This window comes from Heteronotia binoei, chromosome 3 (genome assembly GCF_032191835.1).
Source record: "Heteronotia binoei isolate CCM8104 ecotype False Entrance Well chromosome 3, APGP_CSIRO_Hbin_v1, whole genome shotgun sequence".
Classification (NCBI taxonomy): Eukaryota; Metazoa; Chordata; class Lepidosauria; order Squamata; family Gekkonidae; genus Heteronotia; species Heteronotia binoei.
This window is the reverse complement of record NC_083225.1, coordinates 81,962,441-81,977,732: the sequence shown is the minus strand read 5'-3', so window position 1 is coordinate 81,977,732 and position 15,292 is coordinate 81,962,441. Positions and strand designations below refer to the sequence as shown.

The window sequence follows — 15,292 nt, the reverse complement described above, 5'->3', positions numbered from 1 at the left end:
AAAGACTCACTATTAAAGGAATATCTCATACTATTTTATAACATATAATGTTTATATCCAAAATTATAGATCAAAATTACAATAGAGCATTTGCCATTTTTCATAATAATAATAATAATAATAATAATAAATTTATTTTTGTATCCGCCCTCCCCTGCCAAAGGCAGGCTCAGGGCGGCTAACAAGGCATGGTAAGTACCATGGTTACAATAAAATTCAATCATTACTATAAACAGTTAAAATAGATTAAGTTACATTCATAAGTTAAACTAGAAATTAGATACAAGACTCATGAAAGAGTCCATGTAAAGACTCCAAAGAGTGCAGTCCTAGTAGGTGTGCGACCTCTCCTGATGGATGAAGATGTTGCCAGCGATGTCAAAAGCTACTTTGCAGTACATTGAAGACTCAACACATGAGGCAATGTCTTTATAATGAAGTGTAAATGATAGCACGTTCCCAAGGTTTAAAAAGCTGTGTTTCAGTTGTAGACCTTCATCTTGATCAATTCACTTCATATTATCTGGAACCAATGCTCACAACAATATGCACGTAACTAGTCAGTTTCTTTGTTTGGCATTAGTGGTTCTCCAAATAAAAAATTCCACCTCTGGTATTGTGGCACATACCCTTGATGTAGCCAATCCTCCTGGAGCTTACAGTAGGCCCTGTACTTAGAACTCTATAAGCTCTTGGATGACTGGCTACATCAGGGATGTGTGGTCTAATATGCAAAGGAGTTCCTACTACAAAAAAAGCCCTGCTTATACACATCATCACACATTTAAAATGAATTCATTAAGCTTTTGATTGCTTAAAATTCATGTCTGTTTTTGCAATGTTCTTTTTACATTAGTATTTAATGATATAGTTCATGTGTCCTTTTGTAAACTTGGATGTATATATGTTGTTTAGAGCAAGGCCAGGTATTATTTTGACAGAGGGAGCCTGACTGTAGAAAACTGATATAGCACATACAACCAAAATCATTAATAACCACAAGCATACAGTTGTTGTGAAAATTGTTCGGCTGTTCCTTATGTGAGCACCAGTCTTGATCTGAACAGTTCTGAAAGTTGAGAAGCAAAGGTTCAGACTTCTTTTCCTGGAGCTTCAACAAGTGTTTTTTCCTAACCATTGGAGCATATGGTTTCCCTTTTTCAAATTTAAAATCAGCTTAATTATTGCCCAATATGACCAGATTATCTGAAGCTAATGAATGAAAAAGAAAGTTTTGCACTGGTCAAATATTTGTAATAATTAAGAGTTGTCACACTACTTAAGTATGATTACAGTTCTAGTAGAAAGGAAAATATTTGTATTATTACAGGCCATTCTAAAGTACACTTAATACTTCATCTGCCTGAGGTTTTCGCACAATCCTGACCAATAGGAATATGCAGGTTTCTGAGTAGCTACTACACATATAGGAAGTTGCAATACCCTAAGTATCTGATGGCCAGACTAGACTTGACAGTGACCTCAGGATGCTGTTGCCATTTTAAAGTCATTTAAAAATGCCATGAGGACTCAATCTTAATTAGGACCATGGTGTGGTACTCTTGTTTTCCCCTTGCATCTTTTCAGTTGCTGAAATAGTTCCTGGTGCGTGTGTGGCCATTTTAGCACTTGATAAGGCATGGGGAAAGGACAAGAGAAAGCTCTGGGGACCCAGTCAGGGTCAGGCCTTCATAACAATTCTAAATGTCTTTAAAATGGCTGCAGGTTATTGTGGCAGCCACAAGCACTTCATCATATTTAGTTTGTCCCTGAGGAAAGCCTGCAGTTGTATATGACAACTGGGGGCCCGTGAGGGGAAATCCCATCTCCTATCTCACTCTTTCCACTCTCTTGCTGAGCCCAGTGTGGAGCCCCAGGCTATCTGGCAGCTTTCTGCTGCTCATCCAAAGGTGCTCCAAGTGGTCCACTTTTGTGCCAGGCCCAATGTGACCCAGGGTTTTCTCTGCCACCAGTGGCATACCCCAGTAGGCTCCCAGGCTGCATAGCCACTGCTGGGCCGAGAGCCGGCAGTGCAGCCTGGGTGCCCTACTGAGCTCAATAGTGGCCATGCGGTCCAACTCCTGGGTTGGGCCACTGCCAGAGGCATGCCCTGCAAGACTCCCAGGCTGTGCTGTCATTGGGCCTAGGCTTCTGGGCTGTGTGGCCACCCCCAGGTGCAGTACAAAGCCCCAGACTGCACTACTGCTTCTGGACCCAGTATGGCTTCTGGCTTTCTTCAAGTGCTCAAGGTAAGCGCATTCTCTGGGTTTGTGCAAAGAACACTTTTTATTTGGGAGGGAATTTAAACTCCCTGTGCATTTTTAAAACATTTCAATTTTTTCTGCACACCTGGTGAGTTTAGCCACAGAGTGTGGCCATGGATGGCTAATAGCGTATAGATGGAAGAAAGTTTCTATGCACATGCCAAAGCACTATTCTTAATTATCACTGCCCATATCTGAAGACTAAAGACAAATTTTGAGTCTGATTTATTTGGCCCTTGCGTCAAGTTTAATGAGATTTTCCTCTGTTTATCTGAGTTTGCTGTAGTGCCGTTAAAATATGGGTAGAAAGCATATTAGTCTGCTTATGGAGGCAGTCTGCTTCCTCTCCTCTGTAGCTAGTACAAACTATACTCTGTTGTTGAAGAAACAGCTTTAAATAGTTTCCAGTTCTCAACCATCACACTGGCTGCACTACACAAAATAGTAGTTCCCTTTTTCCTGTCCCCAATGTGTGGTCCATCCACTTCTCTGATGGAAGAATGCAAAGTATTCCTGCCACTATTTAGGCAGTGATGTGCTTATGCTGATTAAAGCAAGTCAGAAGATCCACTGGACAGCTAAAATAAATGCTTTTATACTAATCTAAGTCTGTAACCCAAATGTCAGCTTCTAGTGTTTTCTTCCAATCACCCCAGATACATAACTTACATCTTTCTTTTATATATATATATATTGCTCCATCATGCTCTTTCACAATTAAAATCTTGTCCATTACTTAAGAAATCTGATGTCTGGGAAGTTTCCATCTCTCCCTTCCTTTCTCCCCCTAGACAGAGTATGTTATCTTTGTGAGAGAACCAGCTTCCACTGGCTGTAAGCCTGGGGACATGAATTCATTTAAAACTGGTTATATTTGATATCTTGCTGGTCAGGTAATTATTATTCCTAATAAATTGCAAAACTAAAAAGACAGGGCTAAAAGTTACAACCACACTAATGACCACTAAAATTTCTGTCTGAAATAACTATTTATGTGTTGTGGATGTTTATTAGGACTGAGAGAACCTGAAGAAGAGGGAAATCTTAAAAAGAGACATTTCCCCTGTTAGTTGCAAGTTTATTCTGTATAAATGATGCTTTGTGTGTTGTGTTGGGATAAATAGATTCAGAAGAATGCTTTAGCAATGAAACTTAAGGTTATATCTTAAAAATATAAACCAGTCCTGACACTTCAAGAAGTGCCACAGTTAGTTGTTATTAGTCAATATGTGACAAAAGCAGCCTCTTTGCAGGATTTGTAGGGAGGTATATAACTGGCAGTGGAAGTTTAGTGAGCACGCACAATGAACACCAATTACATAGTCTTCACAAACAGCTCTGGGGATCGGCACAAACCGGCTCACAAAGTAATGAATTTTAACCTGTTCGTGGTTTGCAAACTGAAGTTCATGGCAAGTCAACTGGCATGAACTTTCCACGAACTTTCAAGGGGTTTGTGGTAGTTAATGAATAGATGTATTTCCAAACAGTCTCCATTCAATCCAAATTTTTACCAAACTTCAAAGAAATAGGGGAGTTGGTGAAAGGGTGAAGTTCCCTGTGCATTTGGTGTGTGTAGCTTACACTTTTGAACCTGCACCTGACAATTCCCTCCAAAAGCACTTTCCTGGGGTATCTTCTTTGAGGGGCCATAACTCAGATCCACTAAGTCCAGTCTGCATGTAACTTGGATGGCATGCAGAGGAGCATCAGGCAGAGGTCCTCCATGCGTTTGATATCACTAGCTTGCACTGGGCCCATTACATACTCTCCTAAATCTCCTGAACTTGCCCCTGTCTTTTCCTCAGAAAACACTTACATGGGGTGCCTTCTTTGGGGAGGGGGGGCATAACTCAGACCCTGTAATTCCAATTCTCACCAAACTTGGAGGGCAGATAAAGGAGAGTCAGATATAGATCCTGCATGAGTTTGGTATTGCTAGCAAGCCAGAGGGCCATTCTACTACATCACAAGCCTCACAGACTGAACCAGTTTGGTGTCTAAAAGTTTGTGATGGTTCATGAACTGGGCATGTCATGATCCACAAACCAAACCACATTTTCCTGGTTTGTGTCCATCCAACAGCTCTCCTTAGTGGAATGTGCTATCGCACGTATGAGCCAAATAGTTTTGCTATTATTATGGTCTTGTTAGTTACCACCTTATGGCTGAGTAACAAATACTTTCTGTTGAACAGTCAGACTAAGGGAAGGAGGGATTAGTACAAGCCTCCAAAACGTGCAAGAGATCTTTCACTTTTACAGTTAATATCCATGTGATAGAGATCAGTTCACCTGGAGAAATTGGCTACTTTGGAATGTGGATTTGGCAAGAGATGACAAATAGATCAGGTGATACTCCGTGATCCCATCAAAGCTCGTAAGAACATAAGAGAAGCCATGTTGGATCAGGCCAATGGCCCATCCAGTCCAACACTCTGTGTCACACAGTGGCCAAAAAAACCAAGTGCCATCAAGAGGTCCACCAGTGGGGCTAGAAGCCCTTCCACTGTGCCCCACCCAAGCTCAGGAATACAGAGCATCACTGCCTGAGACAGAGAGTTCCAACAATAACATGTGTCTAATAGCCACTGATGGACCTCTGCTCCATATGCTTATCCATTCCCCTCTTGGCGCTGTCTATGCTTGTAGCTGCAACCACCTCCTGTGGCAGTGAATTCCACATGTTAATCCCCTTTAGGTGAAGAAGTACTTCCTTTTATCCGTTCTAACCCAACTGCTCAGCAATTTCATTGAATGCCCACACGTTCTCGTATTGTGAGAAAGGGAGAAAAGTACTTCTTTCCCTACCTTCTCTATCCCATGCATAATCTTGTAAACCTCTATCATGTCACCCTACAGTCGATGTTTTTCCAAGCTAAAGAGCCCCAAGCATTTTAAACTTTCTACATAGGGAAAGTGTTCCATTCCATTTAATCATTTTAGTTGCACTTTTCTGGACTTTTGCCAATGCTGCAATATCTTTTCTGAGGTGCAGTGACCAGAATTGTATACAGTTCTCCAAAGGAGGCCGCACCGTCAATTTATACAGGGGCATTATGATACTGGCTGATTTATTTTCAGTTCCCTTCCTAATAATTCCCAGCATGGTGTTGGCCTTTTTTATTGCAATTGCACACTGTCTTGACATTTTCAGTGAGTTATCTACCACAACCCCAAGATCTCTCTCTTGATCAGACTCTGCCAGTTCACACCCCATCAACTTGAATTTATAGTTAGGCTTTTTAGCCCCAGTGTGCATTACTTTGCACTTGGCCATGTTGAACCTCATTTGCCACATTGACGCCCACTCGCCCAGCCTCAACAGATTCCTTTGGAGTGCCTCACAATCCTCTCTGGTTCTCACTACCCTGAACAATTTAGTGTCATCTGCAAACTAAGCCACTTCACTGCTTACTCCCAACTCTAAATCTTTTACGAACAAGTTAAAGAGCATGGGACCCGATACCGAGCCCTGTGGCACCCCACTGCTTACCATCCTCCACTGCGAAGACTGCCCATTTATACTCACTCTCTGCTTCCTATTAATTAGCCAGTTTTTGATCCACAAGAGGACCTGTCCTTTTACTCCATGACTTTCAAGTTTACTAAGGAGCCTTTGATGAGGAACTTTATCAAAAGCTTTCTGGAAGTCAAGGTAAACAACATCTATTGGGTCACCTTTGTCCACATGTTTGTTTACCCCTTCAAAGAACTCTAACAAGATCTTCCCTTACATAACCCATGCTGAGTCTTCCTCAATAACTTGTGTTCATCAATGTGCCTGCTCATTCTCTCTTTGGTAATGGTTTCTACCAACTTTCCTAATATTGAAGTCAGACTGAATGGCCTGTAGTTTCCCGAATCTCCTCTGGAACCCTTTTTAAAGATGAGGGTGACATTTACTACCTTCCAGTCCTCAGGAACGGAGGCAGATTTCAATTAAAGATTACATATTTTTGTCAGGAGATCCACAAGTTCACCTTTGAATTCTTTCAGAACTTTTGGATGTATGCCATCTGGGCCTGGAGACTTATCAGTTTTTAATTTGTCTATCAGTTGTAGGACCTCCTCTCTCGTCACCTCAATCTAACTCAGGTCCTTCAACACCCCTTCTAGAATTAGCGGTTCTGGAATGGGCAAACACTTCTCATCTTCCACAGTGAAGATAGAGGTAAAAAATGTATTCAGCTTCTCAGCCATTTCCCTATCCTCCTTCAGTAATCCTTTGACCCCTTGGTCATCCTGAAGTCAGGCTAACACAGTGGTCTGTTTAACTTGGATCTCCCCCCCCCCCTTTTTTTGTGCTATTTGCATTGGCTTTATTTTCAAAATTTTTGGCACCAGGTTTGACTGTTTCCTCTATGAGAAGTGTTGTGTATTTTAAAAGGACATGAATATGAGCTAACATTTGATTATATGATGCACAACATTGTAATTTCCCCTACTGTTTTAAAAATAGATAATGGTATCTCACTATGCACTGTTGTTCCATTTACTAAAGATATATTAGAAGAATTTGTAATGCAAGCAGCTACTGAAGTAATATTTCAAGGAGAGGGTATGGTTTGTTCTTGTGTAAATGTAATGAAATGACTCTAGAAATAAAATATCTAGCACTTAATTGCAGATGCAGAGTTTTAAAGCTACCATTTATTATTGTTACTGCTGTAGATTCATATAAATTGCAGCAAATCATTAAACTTGTAGGTAAATAAAGATATAACACTTGAGATTTGAATGCTTGAATAAAGTATTTTTAAATAGTGCTGTCAAAGGACAACCTTGAAAATACATAATTATTTTAATGTTTTAAAGTATACTAGTATTTGAAAATAATATTTTTATTCTAGAAATGTATATTGTGTGCATAGTGTGTGATAAATGTAGCCTGACATGGCAGCCCACGTCCTAAATATTTACAACAGCATATCTCATAATAATTTACCAAAGGCTTAATAAAATTGCTTGTTCCTATTCTTGTGCTACTTTGCTGCTCTCACCACATTTTAACTGAATCTTCCAGTAACATATTTTGATACTTACATACCTAGGGGTTGCCAGGTTCTCTCTGGCCACTGGTGTGGGATGGAGATTAGGGCTGCCCAATCTAGATCGAGAAGATAGATAGATAAATTTATTGTCATTGTTCTCAACAAAAAGAGAGCAACGAAATGAGGTGCTCTTCCACAAAACATACCAACACATCAAACACACATATTCATATTCATACCATTTAAATACATCTAAACCATTTAAACCATTAAAACCATTTAAATACATCTAAAACAGATAAACATTCATAAAACCATTAAAACCATTTCAACCATTTAAATATATCTAAAACAGATAATCCTTCATAACCCTGCATTTAGCCTAACCACAGCACTTGGATAGAAACTGTCCTTAAATCTGTTTGTCCTAGCCTTCAACACTCTATATCGTCTACCTGACGGTAAGATCTCAAATAGCAAATGGCCCAGATGTGAAGGGTCCCTTAGGATCATTTGTATCTTCCTTTTACATCCCATATTATACAGATCCACCAATGAGGGGAGAGAACATCCACAAATCTTTTGTGCTCTTCTCGTCACTCTTTGGAGCACCCTTCTCTCTGCTTCCGTGCAGCTCCCAAACCACGCGCAGAGGCAATAAGATAAAATGCTCTCAATGGAACCACGATAAAAGGCAACCAGCAGACTCCCTGACAGTTGTAGTGATCTTAAGAGTCTTAAGTAGTATAGTCGTTGCATGGAGATTTGGCGATGGAGTCTGGGAAAGACAGGGAGCTCAATGAAGTACAGTGCTGTAGATTCCAACCTCCAAATCATCCCATTTTATCCAGGGGAACTGATCTCCATAGTCTGGAGATGAGCTGTCATTCCAGGGAATCCCCAGGTCCCATGAGTGGGCAAAGTGACATTATCTGAGTATGCATTAGATTCAAATATATCCTCACAGGTCTACAGTTCCATAAATGTCAAAGCCACAAATAAATGCAGTTGCAGCAGTGAAGGCTGTCAAGGCTCCTGGATGGAGAATAGGTGGCTACATGCATCCTAGGTTACAACACATGTTTCAAATAGTCTTCATGATCTCAGAAACACCGTATATTTTACCTGGAACCAATGTTCAGAGAATAATTTTCAAAGCAGGACAAGCTGTCTTTCTGTCATACAGCACAAGGGAGAAGTACAGACACAGGATCCAATCAAAAAACAGAATCTGTACGGCAACTTCCGGGGGAGGAAAATGTCGAGCTGAGCTGCTTCTCCATACCATACCATACCAAACCTTTAATGGCATAATAGATTCAGATAAAAATACACAGAATATAAAAATTTAAACATTGGAGATAAAATCAAAATAAAACCGAGCTTACAGATACATTCAAACATGGTCAGAATTAAATTTAAGGATGTCAGCCAGAAATTTTGCCACAGCCTCACTAACCACCCCCTCAGTATCACTCAATAAATAATAACAGGGTGGCAGAATAGACAAATCTGGAGAAAAAGAAAGCTTGCCAAATAAATCTTTACGGAGGTTATGGTAAAAAGAACAATCAAGCAATATATGCTGGATTGAGTCAGGGGTATTCGCTCCACAGGAGCAAAGTCTGTCGGCTAAAGGGACTCGCTGATATCTCCCTTGTAAAACTTTGGAGGGAAACGCGTTTAGTCTGGCCAACATAAATGCCCTGCGATGACTTGGAGTGGTTAGGTCTGATAGATAATTGGGCATTTTGCCACAAAAAGCATAAAGACCTAAGGAAGCTGGAGAGCAAGTATAAGGGAGAGTTGGCCGTAATTTATTTTCTTCCAATTCCCACAGTCTCAGTTTAATACATCTGAAGATATATGACTCTTCAGAGGTAGAAAAATCATCTACCTCTAACCCCAATTGATTGAGTTTAGACAGAAGCAGTGCTGTCCAGGACGAAATATATGGGTCTCTTTTCATACAATCAAGGAGGCTGTTGGGATCTGTTCTAAAATGAATTTTGAGCCAGAATTTAAACACTGCAATCCAGGCTTTGGTCTCCACCAAAGACTGACCCACTTCAGAGCAGAGAGCAAAGTAGGACACACATTTTGGCAAACCAAGAATTTGTCTAAAGAATGAGGCTTGAATGCCCTCCACTTTCCTGGTAAAAGCTGAGATCCATATAGGGATACCATAGAGGATTTGGGCAAGCTGCTTCTCATAACGGGAACAGGCTGGAACTTCTGTTCAGAGTAGTGGAAAGCAATTGATAATTTAATGCCTACTGCCTACTTTTCTCAGTCAGAGATTAGTCCAAGATATGCACAGGAAACTTTGAGGAGATTTACCTTGGCTAAAAGGGAGTCCCGGGGGGGGGGGGCTCCTTTGAGGCTTTGAGGGGTTTCTGGGAAGAGTTGCATTTTCATCATCTGCAGAAGTTTTCAGAGTCATTTATTTGACATAAGCTCAACAGGATCCTAACCTTCTTGGACATTGCTAAACATCTAAAACGTTGCAAGACCGGTGGGAACTTGGATAATTGGAAGAGAAGGTACAAATTACTATCTTTCATTCTGGAACTATTTACAGCTTAATGGAATAAATTTAAAAGGTGGGAAAGGAAAATCTAGAACATCTGGAAGAAGAGGGGAGGAAGAGGTGAAATTTGGACTTTATAAATATAAAAGACAGTGTTAAAAAGTGGAAAGGAATTTATTGTTTAGTCTACTTGCGGTTTTGAAAAAAGAGCACCATCGCCACAGACCTGCAGCACATTCAAGCAAGACAGGAAGTACATCAAGTATCGTGAGATCTCCTTACCAGTGTGAATGAGACTTCGTGGCAACAAAAGCAGGAAGTAGTGGAAGGAAAACCTACTCTAGGAATTTACTACCATTGAGAAACATCGGCGGCCATTGCTGGGAGGTCAAAATAAAAACAATGTTTTTAAAGAATTCGGGACATTAAAAATTATTGGAGTTAGCTGAGAAGAGGGTAAGAAGTTAAATACTATTGGTCATATTATTTGCGTGGACCTAATCATTGGTCATATTATTTGTGTGGATGTTTTTAAAAGGGGAGAAAAATTGTAAGGAGCAGTAAAAAAATTGCGACCGCCATTTTGGAAGATTTAAAAACTTTAAAAATAAATATCTTGACTTTGTGAGCTCCGAGGATGGCGAAATTGGGCTTGTTATAAAGGGCAAGTCCTACTCTTTTGAATCTGATAATCAAATTGGAAATTGGTGAGGTCCAAATTTCCGTTGTTTTTTAAATGTCTGAACACAAGCAGCCCCGTGCAAGGGCTATTTCATTGGGAAAAAATGCAGGACCAATTGAAGGCAATGGAGGCCAGAATGATGAAAGGGATGAGAGAGATGATAAATGAATTGGGAAAAAAAATATTGCAGAGATTTAAAAAGATATGGAAGATCTCAGAAAGGAAACTGAGGAAACATCTAAGAAAGTGCAGGAGGTAGAAAGCAGAATGAAAGTATATGATTCCACATTGTTGAAAATGCAAGAAAAAGTGACAATCCATGACTGCAAATTGATGGAGACTCAGATACATCTGAGAGGAGTACCTGAGAAGGAGGATGGTGATTTAAAAGAATATATAATACAAATAATTGCAGAATTTTTAGAGGAAGACCCTGAAGAGTCCAAAACAATGTATGACTATATGTATAGAGTGAACTCACTTTATGCCAAGAAAAATAACTTACCAAGAGATGTTGTCATAAGATATATGACAAAGGAAATGGTGGGAAGGGTCATGAGTAAAAACTTTGAAAAGACAGTGATAGTGGGAGGCAGCAGAGTGAGAATCATGAAGGAGCTGCCAAAGCAAGTGATAAATGATAGAAGAACATATAAAAAGTTGACAGAAAAAATGAGAGACAATGGAATGATGTTTAGATGGATAATACCTGAAGGCTTGAGCTTTGAATTCCAGGGGAAAAGAATTACAATTACAAATGCACAGCATATGCATAGATTTTTTTAAGAAAATAAAGAATTTGCACCATGATGGATTACAAATTATTGTCTTGGAATGTAAATGGACTAAATTCACCACAAAAAAGAAGGGCAACATTTCATTGGATTAAGAAACAAAACTGTAATATAATTTGTTTGCAAGAAGTGCATATCAAACAAAAGGATTATAAATTTTTATGGAACAAACAATTGGGAGTGGAATTTTTTTCATTGGCTGAACAGAAGAAAAGGGGAGTGGTTTTTTATATTAAACAAGAATTGGAGCCAAAATTAATATTTAAAGATAAAGATGGAAGATTTGTAGCAGTAGAAACAATATTAGATGAAAAAAAAAGTTGTTATTGGGACTCTATGCGCCTAATGGTGCAAAGGATGTTTTTTAAAAGACATTATACAAGCTTCTCTAGGTTGGTCATACAAGCATTGATTCCAAGACTTAAAAGACTTCCCTGAGCTGCACTATAGCTGTTACACAATTTCCTTGAGTTCTGAACATAACCAGCTTTAAATTCAGGGCGGTCTACTCTGCTCAGTTGCTCCTTTCTTTTGGTCCCTATCAGGAGAAAACACACACACAAAAACCCCTTGGTGGGGTCCTCTAAAAAGGGAACCAGTATAGCATGGGGCAATAGTATAGAACTTGTTTTCCAGAGCCTCAACTCTCTTAATTGCCCTTCTCTGAATCCATTCCGGTTTGTCCACATTTTTCTCAAACAGAGAGCCAGTTTGGTATAGTGATTAAGTGTGCAGACTCTAATCTTGGAGAACAGGGTTTGATTCCCATCCCTCCACATGCAGCTGTTGGTGTGACCTTGGGTCAACTCACAAGTTCTCAGCAGAGATGTTGTCTCAAGAGCAGTTCTCTCTGAGCTTTCAGCTCCACCTAATTCACAGGGTGTCTGTTGTGGGAGGGAAGGGAAAGAAAGCCACTGAGACTGAGTGAAGGGCAGGTATAAATCCAATCTCCTCCTCCTCTTCTTCTTCATCATCACAGGACTGCATACAGTAGTTCAGATTGGCTTTGATTAGTGTGGAGTAGCATGGATATATTATTTCTGATGCCATTCGATGTTATGCTTAATGCAGATAAATGCAGATAAAAATTACACTAGCTCTGCTGGGAGCCATATCACACTGCCAAACATCATAATCCTGAGTTTCTTTTCACTTGTACTACTGCCATGCCAGGTATCCCCCCTCCTGTACCAGTGTATTAGTTGCTAGCTGTCCTTCTGTGCCCCTCCCACTGGACAGTCCATTAGCCCATCTAAGCATCTGAGCCGACAGTGTGTAAGTCTGGCCCAGCTCCGAGCACCAGGCTAGCCAGGCAGCTCAGACAGACCCTGAGTGACTGCTAGTCAGCAGCTGATCCCCAAGCTGCTGCTGGCCAAGCTCACTTTTAGGAAATTCACCCTTTTTGCTCATTAAGAGAGCTAACTTTTCAAGTAGGTGCCTAAAGTTATCTACATTTGCTAATAAGACATGCACACTATAATTGTACCCAGCTAAAATCCTTTTAAGTTTAATGAGAAGCTTGTTTTATTTATTTATCTATTTATTTATTTATCTAGATTTTATTTATATCCCGCCCTCCCCGCCTAGGCGGCTCAGGGCGGCTAACAACATTTCACACAATTAACATAAATAGATAAAACTTTAAATTTAACAATTAAAAAGAAATTAAAACATAAAAACCAGTTAATTAAGTTAAAATACATAATTCAAATTACATTAAAGATACACAGATTTGGTTTTGTATGATTATAGACATGATAGATAAGAATCTGGAATTCGCCATTAAATAGTTTGTAAAACAGTAGGATTTTATAATAATATTAAAAGGTCATAAAAGACTTGTAGAATTTAAAGGTAATATCTTTGTACTAATTTTGAATACTTGCAGGTATAATGAATTATACTTTTTTCTTTGTCTTTTTAAATGTAGCAATAACTGTAATCTACTCTTTTATTTTCTGTACCCTATCCCTGATCCTTTTCCCAATTCCCCAATTTTCCCTGTAAAACTTAATAAAACTTGTTAAACCAAAAAGGTGGATGAATTGTTGTATGCTCCCAACATTTTAACTGATAAATCCTTGGTTTTCATTAATTAAAGAATTGATGGTAGTAAACAATATTTTCCTTTCAGGAGTTAAGCATCAATCTCTACTTCTGTTGGTCACTACTAAGTTGTCAAGTAGGTTTATTGGCTAATGTTTCTATAAATTAGATACAAATTGACTGTATTAATGTTGTTATTTCTTTTATGACCACAGACTTGAGCAAGAACAAAATCTCCTGACAGAATTGCAGTACGACTTAAGCAAGTTTCTTTTATGGTTAGACGAAGCAAGTAGTGTCACTGGTATCCCTCTTGAACCAGGAAATGAATTCCAGTTGAAAGATACTCTTCAAAAAGTGAAGGTAACCAGTTTCTGCCAATTTGGTTTTTAAGAACACCTTTTTTTCCCCTTTAACCACAGTAGAAAAAATATTTTATTAGATCCCACCAGGTGTTTTTTGGTAGAAAAAGCCCAGCAGGAACTCTTTTGTATATTAGGCCACACCCCTTGACACCAAGCCAGCCAGAACCACATTCCTGTGCATTCCTGCTCAAAAAAAGCTCTGGGTCCCACTGAAAAGTTTCAGAGAAACTTTGTATATATTATTTTCTTATGCCACATAGGTGTGCTTTCCCTCTCTACCAAACCCTGTAATCCTAGGTTAAGAATGCTAAATGTTTTGATTTTTGTAGTCCTTGAAATAATTTTCCTTTGCACAGAACCTGTAGTGATAAATCATGTGGAATTTACACTTGTTATTTTGAGCCCCCCCCCAGTTATGAAAGGAATGTAATACCACAGCAGAGAAATACGGTAAGTACATTTTGCTCCTTAGTGTCAAACACTTGAAAAATAGCCCTAGTTGATTTTTGAAAGTTTCATGTGCACTAGAACCAAGTTTTGCTGGAGCTGATGTCCACTAACAGCTTTGCAGAAAATTGAATAGGTAATCATAAGAAGCAATTTATTGTAAAGATTTTTTTCAAAGCTAAAGCCTCAGATGAAAACTGCAGAAGGCAAATGTAAAAAGCACATATTCAAGATGCACCTGTCTAATGGCAAGTTTATTATTACAAGCATTACAAATACAGGGAAATGGTCTTGAACAAAACAACATAAACACCTCTTCAGGGTCTCTCACCAATGACACATACATTTATTTCATTATTTTGGCCTTTCACAATTTTGAACACATGAGCTTGTCATCACAGGATAGTGACTCATAAAGAACATTCAACAGAACAGCAAACACATAAAATCTCATGGCATAGGAACTTTGTAGACACATTAAAAGGCATAGGTATAGTATATAGAATCCCAAGCATTTGCCATCTCATTTAATTGTACTTACCAAGTATCACAGTCTATATTTATGTAGTTTTAGAACACTAAAAGAACGTTCACCTGACCTGATGTACTGCTGACATATGAACAATCCTTAATAAATAAAAGCCCTACTTTGTTGCAAATCGGAGGTTTTTCATTGGTTGGATGTGGGCTATGCAGGATTGGCTCACACTCTGTCTTTGGTGTGCTATTGGCTGATTGTGCTCTCCCTCACTCACCACTGGCCCTGTCAGGCGAGAACCTCACCAGATGGCCATTGAGGGAGACAGTACTCTGCTGACAGGTATTCCTGGGGGCTTACTGATCACTACTGCCTCTCCTCAGGGCCCAGTCTGTCTCCCCCCAGCACACACACACACATACGAACCCCAAACAACACTGCCACAAAGCAAACAGTGATGCAAACAGTAAAATGTGAGAGAAAACATGTTTATATGACAAACAGTAGCCATTATTTTTCTTCAACTGACATAAAAAAAATGTTCATTCACAGTAGGGAAGGGCCAGTTCAACAGCAGCAGATAAACAGACTGACACTATATGATGTATCAAGCCCCCTTTCCACCTGCAAATACTCTTCAATTGGGAGGGGGTGAAAGGGAGGCTTCTAATGACTGCCTACCTTTCGGCCTAC

The 15,292-nt window shown here is 39.4% G+C and overlaps 1 protein-coding gene across 3 annotated transcripts in view; it reads left to right on the top strand.

The window, feature by feature from the left end:
• DMD (dystrophin) overlaps positions 1-15,292 on the top strand; it is a 1,885,017-nt gene that overhangs the window by 1,206,597 nt on the left and 663,128 nt on the right. For all 3 annotated transcript variants that reach the window (XM_060234097.1, XM_060234096.1, XM_060234099.1), the window contains one exon: positions 13,525-13,672. In XM_060234097.1, coding sequence (XP_060090080.1) covers positions 13,525-13,672 — 148 coding nt within the window. The remainder of the gene's footprint in view (positions 1-13,524; positions 13,673-15,292) is intronic.